The sequence below is a fragment of the Harmonia axyridis genome, chromosome 4 (genome assembly GCF_914767665.1).
Source record: "Harmonia axyridis chromosome 4, icHarAxyr1.1, whole genome shotgun sequence".
NCBI lineage: Eukaryota > Metazoa > Arthropoda > Insecta > Coleoptera > Coccinellidae > Harmonia > Harmonia axyridis.
In genome coordinates, this window is record NC_059504.1 from 46,444,856 (window position 1) to 46,465,380 (window position 20,525).

At 36.5% G+C, this 20,525-nt stretch overlaps 1 protein-coding gene across 2 annotated transcripts in view; it reads right to left on the minus strand.

The window, feature by feature from the left end:
• Window positions 1-20,525, minus strand: part of LOC123679175 (laminin subunit alpha-1) — a 293,884-nt gene that overhangs the window by 9,510 nt on the left and 263,849 nt on the right. For both annotated transcript variants that reach the window (XM_045616605.1, XM_045616606.1), the window contains 14 exons: window positions 19,064-19,167; window positions 18,537-18,717; window positions 16,873-17,012; window positions 14,375-14,602; window positions 14,000-14,179; window positions 12,617-12,930; window positions 6,277-6,523; window positions 6,021-6,192; window positions 5,199-5,420; window positions 3,541-4,501; window positions 3,200-3,450; window positions 2,451-2,729; window positions 488-684; window positions 188-429 (listed from right to left, as the gene is read on the minus strand). In XM_045616605.1, the coding sequence (XP_045472561.1) occupies window positions 188-429; window positions 488-684; window positions 2,451-2,729; window positions 3,200-3,450; window positions 3,541-4,501; window positions 5,199-5,420; window positions 6,021-6,192; window positions 6,277-6,523; window positions 12,617-12,930; window positions 14,000-14,179; window positions 14,375-14,602; window positions 16,873-17,012; window positions 18,537-18,717; window positions 19,064-19,167 (3,718 nt within the window). The remainder of the gene's footprint in view (window positions 1-187; window positions 430-487; window positions 685-2,450; window positions 2,730-3,199; window positions 3,451-3,540; window positions 4,502-5,198; window positions 5,421-6,020; window positions 6,193-6,276; window positions 6,524-12,616; window positions 12,931-13,999; window positions 14,180-14,374; window positions 14,603-16,872; window positions 17,013-18,536; window positions 18,718-19,063; window positions 19,168-20,525) is intronic.

Below are 20,525 nucleotides of genomic sequence, written 5' to 3' on the forward strand. Positions count from 1 at the left end.
ACATATTGATATAAATATTTGATCGACATTCTTCCGTAACCACGAAATGGTTAACCCTCTACAAATAACAATATGTACTTTTCTTCCATTTTAAGTACATCCCTGTCTTCCTCACAATGAATGACACCCATACAGAAAATCAATCTGCGCCACTGGATGTACCGTAAAAGAGGTCGACATTTCTTACCTTTTTATTTCTAGAGAAGTAATCCTATCCCTGTCAAGTTCCACTTCCACTACAGGGAATTTATTCCATTTGAGTATAAAGAGATCGTCAATAACCTTCATGCTGATCTTGTGTCCGTTAGTCGACAAGTTGAGCAGATCGCAAGTGCTGCAGTTGAACTTCATCCGCATACTGTCGAAGATTCCGATGTTCTTCACCTGGTACCATCGCGAGCAGTTGGTCAAAGATATGGGAAGGTACAACTGAAAAAGCAAACAGACGTGATTAAACAGTTTTTAAATTTCCTAAGACGCAACTTACATTGTTGACCCTTTGGGTAGTGAAAGTAATGTTCGATTTCAAGGCTAGGATTTTGTTTTTTAGATTGTTAAGGTGCTGGTAACTCTGCGCCAGGAGATCGTTCTTCCTGTCGATGATGCCGTGTAGATTAGTGTTTATGTTGAGTTTCTCGATTTCGTTTATTTTCGAATAGATCTGTTCGTTCAATTTCCTCGTATCTGAAAAAACACGAAAAACTCAAGAAAGATTCCATTCGACTAGATCTCAGATGGATAAACATAGATAGAGGGAGCATATTTCATTTTCAGTAAGCAATTTTTGTCCTCAACATGAATTATAAAATTTGACATGAAGCGCGCGGAAATGAAAGCATATCAGTGATACGATATTTCACTCAATTCGCGAGTTTCTCCACAAATAACGCACTTCCCATGTCCCATAATGAATCAACGTTTCATATTAACTCAAAATATATTGTAATAAATACCTACATATATTAAAAATGCAAAAAACAAATTTCAAGTGTGCCAAATGACGTGAAACAACCGATGATATTAGGAGAGCAATAGTTGCCAAACCTTGGATTTCAGCAGGTAGATACAGAAAATAATAAATATTCTGCTCATTATATATTCGACAATTAGGAAAAATATTGGATTCCAAATATTCAAATTTGCATATTTAATCGGGAATCATTCAAATAAATGTAGGATCCAGTTATTGTTCCCTGTAAATAATTGCGATGGTCAACCGGATGCTTGGAGACCTATTAGTTTCTTCTAGTGTCGAGGGCATGACAGTTTCAATGAATTTACAGGGAACGAATTGTTATTGTACATATAATGTGAAAAGGATGTGTTATTCTTCGAAGTGTCGAAGATATGTCATGGAGTTGTAAATCTTGAAGAGATTTACTGTGGGGTTGGGAAAGTTCGAAGACAAGACGGTCGTAGCAGATGTGTAACATCTGTGTATCAGGTTCTAGTCCTTCAAGAATATTCGATTTCCAGGAATCCGCGACGGTCTTTGTGGGCGATACGGCAAAATTCTTATTGGACTAGGGGATGGTACTTTCCCTAAGGGTGTGGTCAAGCCGAAAGAAGGGAGGTCGATATTCGAGACAGGGTAAGTTCCAATCGGCAGATAGTACAGTTCAAATTGAGTCGAAGACGGGTAAAGTTCAAGTTAAGACGAAGACGAGTAAAGTTCGGCCTAAGTCGAAGTAAGAGTAAGTTCTGTCGGTTGAAACTTAAGACGTAAGACGAAAAGACGGTTCGCGGACTAGATTAAGAAGAGCCGCGAACAAATTAAAGACGAGATGACCGAAAACTTGAAGTACGACAAAGACGTGATAATCGGAGACGTTTCGAGTAATTAAAACTAGAGTTAAAGACGAAATTCAGTACCGTAGTGAGAAACTTGTAATTAGGACGTTATTAGGATCTTCTCAATACTGAGTTTGTGCTGTATAATTGTGGCTTTGTAAATAGATGTAAATAATTCAAAAGAGTTTAATTATTACAAATCCAACAAAGTCACCGAGAAAAAGACGAAAGGCCAGGTAATTGAATCATACCTCTAGACGATCGATTAACCAAGCCTACATAAATATATTTCATTCAATATAATATACATTCATAACGATATAGTAAAATTGTGGATTTGAAAATATATCACAATCCGACAACGTAATCTAACCATGTAAAAATTGCGTATACTTCCTCTATCAATCGATTCAAGACCTCGAAGATGAAATTCGTGAAGTTATCGAGGACACCCTCTGGGATGGTTTGAAAAAAAAAAACATCGTCGTAAATGTGAGAATCCATCATTTTCCATCATTAATGGCATAGGTACCTTTCTTAAAATGAAATAAACATCTATTGATGTTTCTAAAAAATATACTGTTTTTTAATATAAAAATGAAAAATCTTTACTGAATTATTTTCTTCACCGGTTTCTATCTCTCATATTTTCAACTCACTTTCTTTCGATATCATGTTGAGGTATTTGTTGAAAGGTCTCGTCAGGTTATGTTCGTTGACGAAGCGCATCGTGTTCACCTCCGAGATAATCTTCGTCATGTTTCTGGAGATGTCGGAAGCTGTCTCTATGACCTCTTTCATGTCATCCATATTCGGCCTACTCGATGAAATTCGCTCCTTCAGGTTGTGCATCAGAGAGCTGAAGTTGTTCAAGCTTATTCCGCTTTTGTATATGTCTCTTTCCAGATTATCCAGCTCGTACCGGACACTGTCCAATTCTGCAAAATAAACGAAGGAAGTCATTAGCTTGTCTAGGAACCTGCAGAGAAGTGATCGTTTCAAGGCAGACCGACAGGTGACGCTCACAGTGAAATATAACTCGGGGTATTTTTCTGATATACTCTAAGAGATTGACTAAATGATATCTTGATATAAAACAACAATTTCAGATATATAAAATATCGTGTTGACCACGTCATCTCTTCTAAAAAGAGAAAATTCAGCCATAATTACGAGGAACAAAATTGAGAGAAGAGCACTAACGTGATGTTAGAATGCTACAATCAGGGCATGAATGAAATACCTTACCAAAGCTCGTCACTTTACGTCAATGTTTTTCTCATTTGTTTAAAATTTTATTATCAACTTTTTTAATTATCAATTATTTTTATCGTTTGACCTTTTATTGAATATATGTATGCAGATGTAAATATTCAATTAGTGTTTTTTTAAGAAACAATTCACTTACTTTTTCGTAGATCGTTTTGGTTCACGTGGTTTATGATCCTCTGCTTCAAGCGATCAGAGAATCCCAGGGATATGCTGCTTTGGATCAAGAGTGTGTCGCCATCTGAGGGGTTGATTATTCCATCAACCTGAGCGAGGATCTCATCTGCTTCTATAGCATCGTCTTCTGCTTCTGCAACTCCTTTTGCTATCTTTTCATAACTCTCTCCTGCATTGATCTTCTTCCATTCCTCCTGGGTGAAGTTGACTTGGCTGAAAAACAATTATTTTCATATTCAGCAATTTTATGTTATAGTATGTTGTAGATTATTTGAATCTTCTGAACGCAAGTTATCAACTAACCTTTTTAAGTCTATCAAAGTCTGGTTCAGATTTTTCACATGCTCCAATATTTTCTTCATCATTTCCTCAATTTCCACCTCATTCTTGTCGTAACTCTCTTCCGCTTTCTCCAACATTTCGAAATCGAATTTCATTGTCAAAAAATTATCGGATAATTTTTTCAACTTCTTTAGGACTTGTTCAGCCTCCTTCAATTTTTCTTTGGAGAACCCTATGTCTTCCATGGTCTTCTTGTGCCTGTTCCTCAATACCGATATAGTCTTATCCAAGTCGTGGTACTTGATGGTGTTCTCCTTGTTCATGAACTTTACCTGTTTCGACTGCTTCCTCACGAAGTCTGATAGATTGTTCATATCATCGAACCGCATCTTCAGATCCTCGATGTTCCCAGTTATCTTGTCGATGTTGAAGTCTTCCAACTTATAAATTTCCCCCATTTGCTTCACGATCTTGTTGCAGTACTCGAAGATTGTCCCGCTGTATTCCACAGTTTTTATAATTTTAGCTTTCGCGTCGATTTCCTTCAAGAGCTCCTTGCCTTGTTCCAAAGAATTTTTTACGTTTATATGTGAAGTACCGAACTTATTCATTTCCTCGACAAATCCCTCCATTTTCTTTTGTAGATCGGATACGTTTCGACCAATCTTCGAGGAGTCATCTTCCAAGCGCTCGACCTTCTCCAGTTGGTTATCTAGTTGCCTTGTTTTGACCTTCAGAGCACTGTGAAGATTATTAGCTTTATCCTCATACTTGTTGATGTCTTCGATGTTCTGGGAGAACTTTTTCATTTGGTCGTCGTATCTTCCGTACCTTTCCTTGAGTAGTTCACTTCGATCCTGCAAGGCGTCCAAGTATTTCCAAGGACCCTGCAGGCCATCACCGAAAGATTCCAGGGTTTCGTTGAGTTGGTTGGAGATGTCGTCGATTGAGTTGAATAGGATCTGACTACAATCATCGCAAGCTGGAAAAGATGAATTTGATGACTGTGTTGTTTGGATTTTTTTTTAGGTATATCTAAGAGAAACATATCGTATCAATATCTCAAATTCATAGCTCAAATTTTCTCGAAGTATCTATTCTTAGGAAATGTATTGTTTAATTGATTTGTTTCCAGTTTATGAATTGGCAACATCGCGACTATGTGACTAGGAGAGTTAATTCGCTTGAAATAATTTATTCCTGCTAATATAAAAATTAGGTTTTTATGTAACTTGAATGTTTTCATAAAAATGATTCGAAATCAAAATATAAATTCACATCTTTACGAGCGAAATGTTTACATAACTATTTTCTGAAATGGAAGGCAAATAAACAGAATTGGACAGATCATATTTTCAATATGATACAGATGTATCTATTTTTGTTTATTTTATCTGCAGTCGATTTGGCTAAATAGTAGAATTTTCAGTTTTCACTTTTGATATTAATTTTATTCCCAGTACTCCAGGAGAATACCCGTTCAACTAAATTTGCTTCAAAGGGTGGCACCAAGACATGTACTGGAAATGAGATCTAAAACGTTAGACACCAAACGATTGCAGTAAAACAAAGAATGAATTTGAAAAATTCTCAATCTTTCTCTCAAAAACTCATCAAGTAGGTGCAAAAAACTTATTCTACTTTTTAACCGAGCCTATCCTAAACTAATCGATACTCACTGGTGCAAACTCCGTTGTTGATGTACTTTCTGGGGCTCTTGCACTGATCGCATCTGTCTCCTGTAAAACCTGGATGGCACTGACATCTTCCGGTGAATTTGTCGCAGGTCGGTGATTTGCTTCCGTAGGAATTGCAATTGCACTTTTCACAGGAGCCGTTGAGGTCCTGAGGTTTTCCGAAGTAACCGTCCTCGCACTTGTTGCATTTCTTTCCTGTGTATCCTGAATGGAAAGAAAGGAAGTATAGGGAACTTTGTTAACCATATTAATTTTTAGATATAGTTTAATGACTACTAAAGTATGAAACACTTGTGTTTGTTTCACCAAACAGAGCGCTGTATCATTTTGTCAATGCTTTCTTCATTGTTTCAGAATAGGTTTTACTAGGAAGTTAATTACATTAGTACAAAATTTCATATAACCAAAAAATGAAGGAGCTCCTTTCTATTTTAAACGAAGATTCAGTAATGAACCTTTAGTTTATTTATAACACTAACCCTTCGAATAATTTATGAAAATTTAATGAATTCACCCTCGACTACATTAACCTAACAGGATTTCATGCCGATGTATAATAAAGCCATCATGAAGTAAGGCATATATCAAAAATTTAGGGGTAACCACAAACACAGACTCTTCGAGGTGTACAAATTTTGTTTCTCTGACAACTGAAGACCTAGCTTTATATATCCTGCCGGGTAATAGTAAATTTGTCTTAAAAAAATTGTTATTTGAACCAATCGAACTGATCTTCAAATACATACGAGTACAACATTCAATTTCAAAACGCATTGAATTCATTGGTTATTATGAGATAATTACCTTCTTTACAGAGACAGACAAACTGGTTCATCTTGTAGTTCGCCGTACAGTTTTTCGCGAAGTTCTGCTTCTCAGAAGGACACTGGCAAGGCATACATGCATTATCCTGTGTTTTGTAGAAACCCTCCGCGCAGTATTCACAGTGAGGACCATAGGTATCGTTCTTGCAGTTCTGAAATAAAGACAAAACTGATCGTATCGGATCATTATTGGATACTGGGGATACCCAGGGTTCTAGTTTTGGTTCAGTACTTACCAGACAATGACCAGTATCGCTATCACAAGTGTCCGACAATCCATTACAATTGCATTTCTTGGCCACCCCTACAATTCTGTCAACCCAAGTGTGTGAAGTGTCAAAAACTGGCAATCTGTACCTGTAGTAACCTGAACTCGGGTTTTGACAGGAGAGAGAAGAATATTCTACAGGGCACTCGCACTTTTCTATCGTCCTTGCCCTTTGAGCTGAAGATATCATGACAGCCTTGTCCAGTAAAACTTCACTGAAATGAAAACATATAAATAATGAAGTGATGCTGTATTGATTATTAGTGTATTTTTATTCCGCATACGCAGTTTTTTTTTCCGATTTCCATTTCGCATATTAATGATTTCACAGAAAAAAATGTTCCTCAATTAAGGGTATCAATTTTTGAATGAACGAACTGGCAATAATTTAGGTTGAAAGTGACCACAAAGGTGATGTCATTAAGGTGAGTTGCGATAGACATTAACGCATAACCATTTTTTCGCAACTATTCATATAACAATTGCGAAAAAATTTGAGGGGTGGGTCCTTGTCTGAAGATAGGTAGCTTTTTTGTTTGAGCCCCTCTGCTTAGTTACAGACCTCTGAAGATGGCGCCCTAAGAGGAGTTTTTAATTTTTTTATTAGAAACCGAAAAATTCACAAGAATGAAATTAGGCTGACATTTCATGCAGGCGAGAAGGCCTTCAAAAAAACGTTGTTGGTGTTCCTCTATGATTCCAAAGGGTAGAAAAAGCCTTTTTCCTACAACTGCTATGAAAAGTAGCGTATTCTCCACAGCTTACTCAATTCCAAAACTATGTATTGCTCATACTGTGGGAAATATTATTCCCCACGGCACTTTGCCAACACCTCGCTTGGTAGACCAATGAAATTGGGCATTTGAGTCGTTTCTATGGAAACGCAATAAATTAGCACATACTGTCAACGAAGGCCATTTTGATTTGAATCAAGTCCATTACTTGAATTATTGAAATTTGTGCAGTTGCACTGCAGTGGCAGTGGCACTCGCCTTTCAGGCTCGTGCCACAAACTTCCACACTCGCGAGAAAAGTTGGACTTTCCCCACTTGTTGCACAATATACTATTTCCTTATTTATATTTTATGAGAAAATTTTGGATAGACTGATCAATTCTCAACAAATAAGTTCCCTTGTCCTTTTCTGCCAAAATTCGTGGTTTTCGGGAAAAACAAATTATCAACAGATAATACGCCTGAGTTGTGCAGGCTGGAATCATTTTACATTCAACTTAAATTTATCAAAAAGATTATGTTAAAACGATAAATCATCGAGAACTGGTACGAATATAAAATAAATGTAACAAAAACAAACAATTATAAACTTTTCGTAAATTAAGAACTACTTTTCGGGCGCCATCTTTAGGGGGATGTAACTAAGTAGGTGGAGGCTCAAAAAAAAGTTTGAATGAAAGACCCACCCTATTTTTTGACAAGGATTAGCTCCCTAAATTTTTTCGTAACTATTCATATACACCCTGCAGACCTATACATACAGTTCTGCGGTTTCCAAGGCAGCAATTGGCGCTTTATAGGGACAAGCGCTCAAAAGCTCCTTACTCATTTTTTCTTCGAACATTCGGCTTTTAATTGAAACCCTCCGAAAACTCCGCATATCTTGCGGCTGGCTGCAACATTCTGTAATACCCGGAACGCGCTCTCTCGGCTTTCGAAACAATATACTAATTCCCCCCGCGGCAACAACAACTTGAACGGGGTTGCTTCTTGCAACTAGCCGCGTCTAGTTCGGAGGCGGCCGGGTCTGCGGACCTCGTTGTAGACGTACCCCCATCGCAAACAGGGGTTGTTTGCGTCGGGAAACCACCAGTTGAGACCCCCGGACCTGTTATAACAAACATGATTCGGCATATTGAATCCGGAATGAGGCCGTAAAACCGTTTTATGAGGCGGACCGGGTGGGGACGATGGGAGAGAGGGGGGTAGAGAGGGGGGCTACATTCTGCCTCGTTCCGTCGTCGTGATTCTGGAGGAATATGGAGATGGGATGATTTCAACCCCGGCTGCCTCATAATTTCGGTCGGTTCTGATGGGAGGATATCCGGTTTGTCGTCGACGGAATGAACAACAATACCGTTTTGGTTTAATAAACGCCGTGTATTTTGTTTGCGTGGTGGATTATTATTTCCTCTCCATCACCGGGGATCTCGTCTAATGAACGCTAAATAATCAATATTTCAGTCTGAATAAATTCTGTTCGAGAATAGTGAATTTAAATGAGTTTTCCAATAAGAGGTTTCATTTTGAAAACCCTGCTGGGAGGCTGTTATATGTCGACATTTGACAAGTGGAAACTACGCCATTACTAAACATACAACAAAACATGCTTTAATAACTCATTGGAATTGTTAAAATTCACTACAAAATAGTTAATATTTTGCAGTTGGCAAAACTAAAACACTCTTTGGTCATCGTTGGCAAAAGTGAAACTCGTGGAAGAATTTGAGTTGTTGGAATAAGTTAGTGATGCGAAGAATCATCTGATTAATTCTGATTAATGTGTGGCGACAAAGAGCAATTAGACATAATGTCTGTGTCAAGCCGAAATTGTCGTCACAATACTTAATATAAATATACCTGCATTAGTGTAACAATGGTCTTTCGTGGTACTTGTGCGTACAACTTTCTCATTCATAGGGTTCTCAGAAAGATACAATAGAGAATATCTTTCCCCTACCCTAATTAGTATGCAGGCACCATGATACCATTGCGCAGGATACAACTTAGAGAATAAGAAAACGAAGAAGAAATTCACGGTGTACAAATCGATTTTATGTTTGTAACACAGGTATAAAACTGGGAAAAGGGAGTTCAGTGCAGTAAGTTACGAGGTGAGGACCAGTTGAGTTAGTAGAATGTTCAAGGATGTGTCCAAGTGTTGTACCACAATAAAGTTTTCGTCTGTCGTCCATCAATATTTTAATAATCTCCTCGAAAACGCGATACCCCAAAAATAAATTTTTATGGCTGAAATTGAAGGATATTTTCAACAAGACGGAGGTACGTGCCTCACGAGCAATGAAATAACCGCAATTTTGCAAGAAAAGTGGTCTTGTTATTTCTCGAAGAGGAGATCACGATTGGCCACCGAAATTGTTTCTTTGGAGCTACGTGAATTATTAAGTCTATGCTAATGCTCCTTAATCGATTTAAGACTTTAAAGATGGAATTCCTGAAGTTGTCGAGGACAAGCAGCCGCAAATGTGCTAATTGGTCATGGAAAAACGTTTTTCTCCGACTGACAGCAAATATTGATTTTGCGGACACATATCAATCAGTAAAGTATTAGTTTTCCTGCCTAAGCAGCACAATTCTTATTCTCAATGCGAATAAAACATTCGACATTTTCTAAAAATCAATATTTTTGGCCACCTTCCTTATTTCTGGAGAAGTGCTTCTAAGTCGCTAACACTATACATCATATAAATATATTCGATATTTTTCCAAAAAGTTTGAGATATTTCATAATTTGTCACAATATAATTATCATTTATACGTTTCCATAGCAACCAATCATTCCAATAGAATGATTGCGATTTCTATCAAATTTCGTTTCAATTTATCAATACAGGAAAAATAAAAATATTGGGGAAATTGTAAAAATTTGTAAAGACAATATCCTACATATATCATTATAAACAATCGAAGAAAAATTTATATTTTCAAGTCGGCAGCAAATTAGATTGACTGCCGCGGCAGTAAATCTACTACTTTACTGCCTAGCAAAACAAATAACTATGCCATAATTAATTGCAAAACCACATAATCACAATGAAATAAACATCCATTAATTTTCTCTTAAAATAAACTCGTTTCGAAATGAAATCTCTTTTTGGAAAACCCTATAAGAGCGAATTTTTAAAATATTTTCTGCAGTAGACTCAAGTACGCTCCTTGAATTCTTTATGGCCCGAGGGCAGTAGAAGTGGAACATATCACGGAGATATGGTGGCAGTTCGATATATTGGTTCCGAGTCTACTGAAGGTCTGGATTTAATCCTCACTTGGAAATTCATATTGATTTGATGAAAATTAATATAAACACTTTTAACACTAATAGCAAATATAACGTTATTGATGGGAGGGTCGTAATGGGGTATTTTCACTCCACAAGTTTGGCAAAGTGGTATTTTACACCACTTTTTTCGAGGTACACAACTTCTTATATTTCTTGTCTCCTATGTAATACGGGTTTTTGCAGGTATCAAGGATTTCATGCAATTGCTAGTTCTTACTCAAAAAACATTTATTTCTTGCTTCTTATAGCTTCGTAGATATGCCAATCGCTAAATATTAGAAAACCCATCATGTCCATCCTTGGCCCTAAAGATCATCTGATCTCTACTACAAATATTGAACATTTCTCGAATATGGTTTGTAAAACGCTGTTTAATTAACAGCAGCCTCTTCATAGTGCAACAATCTGTATTCATGAATATGGTTTTGCATGTAACGGACCTCTATCGGCAATCAATTAGAAATTCCAAACCAGACTCGGCACTCCGTCGGATTTTTTCCATAAGGACATAGTCATCATAAGTTCGATCGGCATTACGTTATATTGTGCCCGTCGAATCTGGGTTATCCTGCCTCCTTCCGCCCCTACCCCCCCTCTATCGATCGCCATCATCAGATTCGCCATCCGCTATTTTTATCGGAAGCCGTAAAAATAGTTTCCTACATGTCGTCGAGGAATGTTCGAAATGTTCACAACCCGCCGAATTTCTGGCCGGGCGCGCAGACTTATTACCCGCTTTATTAACATCGTATAAAGTTCGGCACGATAATCTAAATATTATTCTGTCGTTCATAGCAGTACGTTTCCCTACGACGTGGATTGGAGGCAACTATTTCGGTGTATATCTAACCGGAATTTACGGCTTACAACAATACAAGTCTCGTAATTCGGCATGGAAAAGGATATACATTATACAGTAAGGCCTTTTCGACGAGCCTGATGATGTTTTGTAGAAAACTAATGGGATTGGTTCACTGCAAATTGGGTAGAATCCGGCTTATACGACATGCTCTTCTTCTTCATTTATTCACTCTTTCAATATACAATGTTCTTTATGTTGTTTATACCCAAACCTAACTATAGAACAAAGAGCTTAGGGAAAACACTATATATAAGTTTCTTGAGATAAAATCTTAACAAAACTGACTTAAGTCAGTCACTATTAAAATTATCTAATGCCCGCCACTCACGAGGCGTTTTTTCGAGCGTTTGGAATCCAGGCGTCCAAATGGCTTGCGTCCAAATGGCAGCTAGTCTACATTAACTGCCATCCCATGCTACCATCGAAACCTGCCACTCAATAGGTTGTTTTATTGAGTATCCGGGTCGGATTTCAGATGATCACAGACAGCTGGCAATTTATCAGGTACCGTCGGAACTTCGTAGCGTACCAAATTCTTGTGCAAAATGAAAGAATTTTTGATAGGTTTCATCGAAAAATATAGGCAGAAAACCTGTTGATGGAAAATATAAAGCTCGATATATTACCGCCATTAGGCGGTAATATATATAAAGTTACTTATTCATTAGAATAAGTAACTTTGAAGAGACGTATGAAAGTCGAAGAAAGACAGTGGCGACGCTAGGGGGGCCAGGGGAGATCCGGACCTCCTAAAATTTGACATACTAAGGCTAAAAGATTAGCAGAACTATAATTTCGCTTCACTCTGGCCCCCCTCAAAAAAAATCCAGCCCCCTCATGACCACTCCTATTTTCGAAAGCTGGCGTCGCCACTGAAGAAAGACCAATCTGAGAAAAATTTTTCAACAAAATTTGATGAAGCTTGAGATTTTCTCTTAATGATCTTGGAATAATTAACAAGTTTATGATTGTTAAAAGGTTAGGTTAGGTTAGGTTAGGTAAGTTTATGATTGTTAAAAGGTTAGTAACTATCACAACCTATTACAGACATGGGGATACAACACAACCTATCAAAAAGGAGAATTCAAAAATCTTCTGCACCTTAACGGGCGTCAACTTCAGCCACCAAGAGAGTGAGGAAAAAGGAATAATTATACCCTCCAAAAAAAAAAAAAATTCTGAGAGGAGTAGCTAACAAATAACAATAATGTCTCATCTTCTGACCAATCACACACTTTTTCTAAAGATTTATTATATCCGTTGTGTTGCCAGTGTACTTCAAATAAATATTGAAATTACCATAGTCTTGTCCACGTTAAACACCGTTTCGATAACGGTGTTGTCATATTCAGGTACTAAAGGTCCCTTCAATCTTCAGATCGTAAAGATAACAACTTCAATGAACACCCACCTGATCTCCTCCTGTTTGGATGTCTTCACAGCCACGTTGGACACGTTCTGCAGGATCACCATCATGCACTTCCTGTTCAGTTCCCGGTTACAGTCAGGCAGAAGCTTGTCCGACGTCCTGAAGATGCGCCAGTTGATCTCGTCGAGTCTGACGTCGTCGCTGAAGCTACTCTCGATCGTTACGTCGTTTCCGGTCAACCGGACCAAGTATTCGGGGGCGGTGGATGGACCTATTATCCTGAGGAATCCGCCGTAGGAGAGGGTCAGGTCTCCCGTGAACTTGGAGGGGAGGTTGATGCAAGGCGAAGAGAAGAGCTGCAAAGAAAAAACAACATTGAAAAATTGGATGGAGATAAATGCAAGGATAGAGGTACTTTGATTTATCAATAAACGTTCTAGTACTGTAGAAAAAAGTCTTTTATAGCTGGATAAGATCGTTATCCAGGCTATGATATTTTGATATGTCAATTAGCATTTTGAAAAAAAAGTTAATGAAATGCATGAAGGCAATGTGAAGGAACTAGAAGCACTACTGAAAGACTGCTCAAGTAGTGATGAGTATGGTCGCTAGGTACATCAAATAACCATTAATACTGTAACGAAGGGGCTGTTCTCTAACTTGGTTAATGTAATAGCTATGACTTCCTTCGATGGTACCTATACTTTGGGTGTTTTATTCATAATCGATATTTTAAGACATTCGTAGAACGATAAAATCAATAGAAAGATCTCGATATGATATGAGTTATGAGTACAATAAATTGACAGCATTATACCGCCTTCTTTCCACTATCCCAGTTACTATATTTCCTTGGTAGAAGATAGACAATAGTATGGACTAGCTTTTATCTCTTTATGGAATGAAGAGAAATTTAAGAGAGAGGTAGTAGTAGGTAGAATAATAAAATCTGTTAGAACAGCTACTGAAGAGAACTTGACAGATCAGTCCTAGGATCTGTCAATTGCTTCAATCAAGCTGAGTGATCATAAGGTAGCTTGAATTGAAAGAGTAATATTTTCACTAGCAGAGATTAACAGTGTGGATATTGGTTTACTGGGACCTCTCTCTGTCTCTCTCTCTCTCTCTCTCTCTCGGTGAAGCATATTGGACATGCATGACATCGAATTTTTAAAACAAAGAACTCTTTATAAGAGTTAGTAGAAAGAAGCTGACCAATTGTTTCAATGAAGCTATTCATGGAGAGCGCGTTAACTAGGTTGGTATTTTCTCAGCAAAAGAGTCTGAAATTTTAGCTGTTAACTAACACTGTAGATATGTATTCTGTTGGTATGACGCATTTCAAGGGAGTTGTAGAAAAAGTAGCCTCCAAGCGATTCAATTGGGAGAGGAAATTCTGTTGAAAAAAAAAATGAATCCACTTACGCAATTTTCTTTGGTATATGGCACCCTATTGGTGTGGATCTGATCCCAGGTGTAATCCAGAGCTGAGCACGTGTTACTTCTTCCGAAGCAGAAGCAAGTGATGCAACCGCGAGGATTGTTCTTGTCTAGTCCAAAAGTACCGCGTTTGCATTCGTTACATTTCTTGCCTTCGACGAGTTCCTGTGAAAGAAGATTATCAATAATGTTAAACTATTCGGTTTGCATAAGAAAATCACAAAATTTAATTATTTAATTAGTTTTAACGAAGAACTTGGATGTGATGAATTTCACTCTTTGTGAAAAAGGGTTCAACTTGGGAATACCAGTTAATTGATAAAGTTTTTTCTAATTTCCTACAACGGCTATCTGTCTCACCTTGCATCTGCAGCCTCCGTCTACGTCGCATCTGGCCACTCCGTTAGCGAATTCCCCTTCGAGGGTTCCGTTCGGATCGCAGGTGCACTGCCTGCAGTTGGGGTAACCGTAATAGCCGAAAGTGCAAGAATCGCACTTGTCACCCTCGTATCCCTTTTTACATTCGCACTTGCCGCTGTTGGGATCGCACTGCTGCTTCAAGCTGCCCGTGGATGAACAGGAACAATTCTGCAAGAGGTATTCGTTTCAGTTCTATCTTCATGTTTATTTAGTTATTCAATTTATTAATCCTTCAGTTGTACCGGGTTTTTCACCATAATTTGACCCCCCCTCAAACTTTGTTACTGAAAGAGATACAAAAAAATGTTTTCCACAAAAGTTTCACGAAATCGACTGATGTTTTTTAAAATGATTTCACAAAATGAAATATATACAGAGTGGGCCACATATTGATAGCAACTTCATTCATTCAAATGGAACACCTTGTATATTTTTCTATATTTGACTAGCTCTTTTTCCCCTGATTTCAAATATATAACATATGTTTGGCCTATCTCTCTCATTCTGAGTACCACAGAGTTTCAAATTTTAAGAACCACCTAGCATGCTCAGTAATCAGTTTTCAAGTGGTAGGCTGCGATAACTCAAAATGCTCTTTTTTGAGTTATCTCGTTGGCAACGATATGGCATATAGTCAAATTGCCAACGAGATAACTCAAAAAAGATCATTTTGAGTTATCGCAGCCTACCACTTGAAAACTGCCAGCTTGCATGCCAGGTGGTTCTTAAAATTTGAAACTCTGTGGTACTCAGAATATTCAACATCAGCCAAAAGATAAAATTGAATTCTTTTTGTTATTTCAATTGGGAATGCTGATTTGTATACTCATTTCACAGAAGAGTAAGGGAGAAGATTTATGACTACTTGTTGAGATTACTTTATTTGTATATCCTACTCGAGGAAAAGTTATATATGTGGTGTGTTTGTAATTTGAGTGAATTTTTTGTACTATAAGGAACTGATGAGGATAAGTTTGATTCAAAAATACAAAATTCCGAAATGTACGTCTGTCATTCAATTTATAAAGCACTCAAGTTATAAATTTTCAATTCAATTATAACAATTTATTCTTTTTTTGGTTGGTTTTGAGGTGGTTGGTTGTCAGTTGGAATTTTATTTCTATACAAAGAAACATATCAAAAAGGTATATCAGATAAGGAAGGTTTTAGCACAATGATGCCATAATTTTGATATTTATATCAGATCGCCTTCATCAAGTAGGCTCATTTGACTTATATAATCTTTTAATGAAAGGATAAAAAAGAAACAACAATTCTCTTTTCGGAAAAATCAGAATCATCTGCATATTATTTGTAAATAAAGACTTCCTGCGAAGATTGATCTTACTCAAATAATCAAGGTTTTATCTCATTCCACAAATTTTTCTATATTCAGTTCCGTATTATACGCCCTTAAATCATTAAATATTGAGATTGCGAATGAGAAAAGTTTAATCTTTTAAATTGTTTGTTTGTCATAGTTGTAGATATCACAATCAAAATTATGGACGTTTAAGTCAAATCATAGAATTCTGTTTCAAACTGCGAAAAACTACAATTTTTATTCACTAATTCTCTTTAATCTCAAAACAATATCAAAATTTGTGTAAGATAAAAATTATATTGAATGTCATGCAAGAGTTTTCTGTGGACCTCACACCACGATTGGGATTATATAATTACATACTTCAGTCCTCTAATTATTAAACAATTTTTATAATATCCATGTGTAAAAAGCTATTTATTTTTTGATCGTATACGCTTCGAAATTTTTCGTGTTTTCATAGCTGAAGACTGGTATTGGCCAGTATCTTTCAATTTTTTCACACTTCCTGGTACATCTGCTAAAACTCTTTTCCTGTTCTTCAGTAGTTTATTTAGGAACGTAAACAAGCTTCGAATTTTTATACACATCGTCGGAATCCTGATATATCGAAAAATATCGAACATATGTTGGTATGGGCAATGAACCCCCTTTGGTTATTAAAGGGGGCTCTGCTTTCGTTGGCAGGCGATGAAAATTTAATTGGATGATACGTTTCAGATTCAGTATTTGCCGAACGGTATATTTAGAGATGAACTTTGATGACGGGTCAATAAACAGAGTCAATTTGGGAGGATTGGGTAAAGTAGACGTTGACGTAGGATAAATATACGAAACGTTGGAGGAATTGAAGAGAAGGTTCTTGTAGAATATAGAATGAATGTCATGAGTAATTTTATCGGTAACATCTGCTCTTGTGCACTGACGTTTACTTAATCCGAAGCTTCTGAAAATAGGATTAATTAATGGATTTAGATAATTGAAGTTATACAGGATGGATCCAAAGGTCCGTAGGTAACCGAGAGATTTTCAGTCAATGTTTCAACGATGCGGAGGATAATGCATAATCAATTATGTTTAGATATTTATATTGTGATGATTAAGATTGTCTTACCTTACAACCAATTTGAGGTGTATAACCCCATGAGTTCAAAGCACATCTTTCGCAGTTATAGCCAACGGTCAAGTAGGGACAGACGCATTTACCATTGTGAGGATCACAGATGTGTCCTTCTTTATCACATGGATCACACACTGAAAAAAATCGTGAAAATTAGAATGGAAAGTATACTTCAGTGAATGGTCAATGAAAAAGTTTTATGTTTTGTACAAAAAACTAACTAACTAAACAGGATTGTACGAGTACTAACGAAAATAATAAATTTGTCCTTCCAAATTTCGTTTCAGAAAATACATGGAAAAGATCATCAATTCATCAGGTTTTTACTGTTTTATAATATAAAGAGCACCATTGATGGAAATCAATTCAATATTGTGTTTTCTTTTTTTATATCGAAATGGAGATTTTCTCTAGCAACGATCTACTATACTACTTTAGGAAATGAGTATTAATATTCAAATATGTAATTTTTGACGCTATTTTGTTTGATGTTTCGTGTAGCTTTGATGTTATAATTGTGGAGATCATTCAAAATAAAGCTTCTTATTATTACTCTCTACTATTTACTGTTATACGTCCGAATAATATATAAAATTCTAATTTCATAATTTGATTGATAGCTTTATGAATTTTATGATATATTTGATTTCGAATCTCCTAATAAACTTTATTCAATTGATCAGTATGATTTATTTATGTTTAAGTTCAGATTTGACTGTATTACTCCAGTTAAATTACAGCTTTTCATAATGTGTTAGTATTGAGGGTGAGTTTCTTCAGTTAATAACTTCATCAATTGTGTATTGAGATTTTTCTGTTTCGAAGTTCTTGATGGTATAAAACATTTAAATTCATATTCGAATTTGCTAATATGTTATTTTTACCAGCAATGAATGTGTTAATTTTTGCTAGATCTCTAATCGCTTTGTGACTTAACTTCGATGTTTGGTTTCAGTTCATTTTGTTTGTTTTCATTATGTATATTGAAGACATTATATTTTGTTCCAGTGAATGTATTTCAGCATTCCTTAATATTTCAAACATTATTTCAGATCTTTGATGAACACCAATAATCAGTTCGTCAAAAGTTGTCAGATGGCAGAAGAGGCATTCGAACTCTTTCAAATTCCAGTAACAGGTTTGTTTCAGTATCTATTCCTGATATGTCAAGTCCAGATTATTTTATGTATTTTTTGTTTGATGTTTAGTATAACGCATTCGAATACCTTATATGCAAAAATTGTATTTTCATTTTATTCTATACACAACAATGTTTTGGGCTACATACACAATGATAGTTCTTTTCATCTGACTAGACACTCTAAATGACAATTTAGGAAAGCGGAGTCATCCCAATATCTCCTAGACTAGAGGTATTCGGCATCCCCACTTCGACATTGAAAGGCAACACTCATTTAGTCGATAACGTATCACGCAGATATTTCGATTGTTGTATGAGTGTTTTCTAAATTAACGTTGAATAGCTTATCTCTCCAAATGTATTTTCGAAACCTCTATATAATCTACAAAGGTGCAACTGAAGCCTTAATCAACTAGCGCTCGAAAGTAAAGCCGGTCTCATTTTTTCAAATAGAGTCCAATAAGGCCATTGTGAAATGTAGAAATATCATTTAACAAATTGAAATGTAACAACTTACTCTTGCATCCGTCGGTGATGTTACCATAGTACCTCGGCAGGCAAGACTCGCACCTATCCCCTCCAACTCCTGGCTTACATAAGCATTTTCCAGTCTCAGCATCGCAGTCCGTACTGACCGATCCGTCCCTGTCGCAGAAGCATTCGCTGCATCCCAATTGCGAGTGTTTCCAGTAGCCGGCCTGAAAGAAGAAAAAGAATCATAACAGCGGCTTTAAATTCGAACCTCGTAATGGGACTTGCAATTTCATGCAGTTGGCGGCGTCTGAATCAGACCTCGCGATGTTTTAGGACCTCTTAATTTTCGGGCGATCGCGAACTTTAACACGCGGAAACCATAAATCATTTCTGAATATCGTTGGGAATGTTTCGCGGTTTCTTTATTTTCGCCACGTTGACAACACCGCCATCAATATGTATGGGTTTCTGTTATTGCGAATGCGTTTCGCTCTGTTCGATAAATTTGAATTGAATAGGTAGGATGGAAAAGGCAATATAGTTGGAGGTAGGTAATTGTGCTGTACTCACCTTGCATCGTTTGCATTTCGTTCCGATGTAGTTCGGTTTACATATGCACTGTCCGTTTGAATTGCAGGTGTCGAAGAGGGAACCGTCGGCATCGCAGTTGCAAGCTGGAAGACAAATGGAACTTGGTCATGATTTGTGCTTAGATGTTTTTTATTCGCTTAATATATAAATCTGGGATAATCTTCAAGTATCTTCGATTTTTATATAAACAATATCAACAATGAGGTAACAATAAGGAATATTCCTCTTATTCAGAAATGGGTTAAAACTTTTGAGGACACCGGTTTAACACTATACAAACCAAAACCTGGGCGCCCAAGGGTATTCAGAATGGAAGAAAACGTGGTTAATAGGGGGTGTGTTCGTGATGATCACGACTTCTCCATTCGGAAGCGCGCAAGTGTGCACAGATCGTCGCTGCACCGCATTTTGAGGCGTAAACCAGCGCTTACAAAAGTGTACCAACATCTTGTTTTCAGATGAAGCTCATTTTCACCTTAATGACCATGTAAATAAGCAGTACTGCTGCAACTGTAGTGCAATCAATTCGAAACGCAAGCATCAGAAACACTCTCATTCGCTAAAGGGGACCTTATGGTCTGTAATTTCATCGCAAAGATTTATAATCTTTAGGAGAGGTGACATTCATTGACCCCCCCCTCTGATCAAGATTTGGCGCCTATGAACTTTTTGATTCAAGATATTGAATATTGGGTTAGGTTAGATTGGTCCAGCTTCATATAATAATATAATAATAATAATAATAATAATAAGTTTATTCACCAAAAAAATGTTTTACATAGATAACAAAAGAATAGTTGAGATGTAAATAAACATTGAAATCCCACTAAAACTAAAGTTGCGCGTGGGTTTTGCACAGTTAAATTTACAGTATTTCTTATATATTATGTATATGATATCTACAATACTTGACATTTAACCTATTTTAGATACAACTACGAGAAAAAAAATCTAACAACAAACAAATTTTTAAATAATTTGTGGATTTACATAATCGAGTTGACATTTTATATATTGATCCATACGATAGAACAACAACATAAACTTCGAAAAAAGTCTGTTAGTCGATCAGAGATCGAACTAGATCTCTATTCAAGTTAAGCACGTAGTTTTTTAATTTTTTTTCAACATGTAACAAGAGTTTATATTTATTATATTTATTTTTTGTTCAGAGGGCAGAAAATTGAAAATTTTTGGAATGAGGTAAGATATATTTCGTTGTCCGATTTTTGTACTACTCAGAGATGTTTTTACGTGATGTTCTTTTTTTTGCCTAGTGAAATGTTCATGATCAATATTATTCAATAAACTATATATATATACTAACTGACAAAGAATAAATTTAATCTTTTTTTGGTAACACATAGTTTGGCAAGGAGTAAATGATTGAAATTAGGAGAAAAAATGAAGGGTTTACAATACCCAACACGTCTCGGCATTG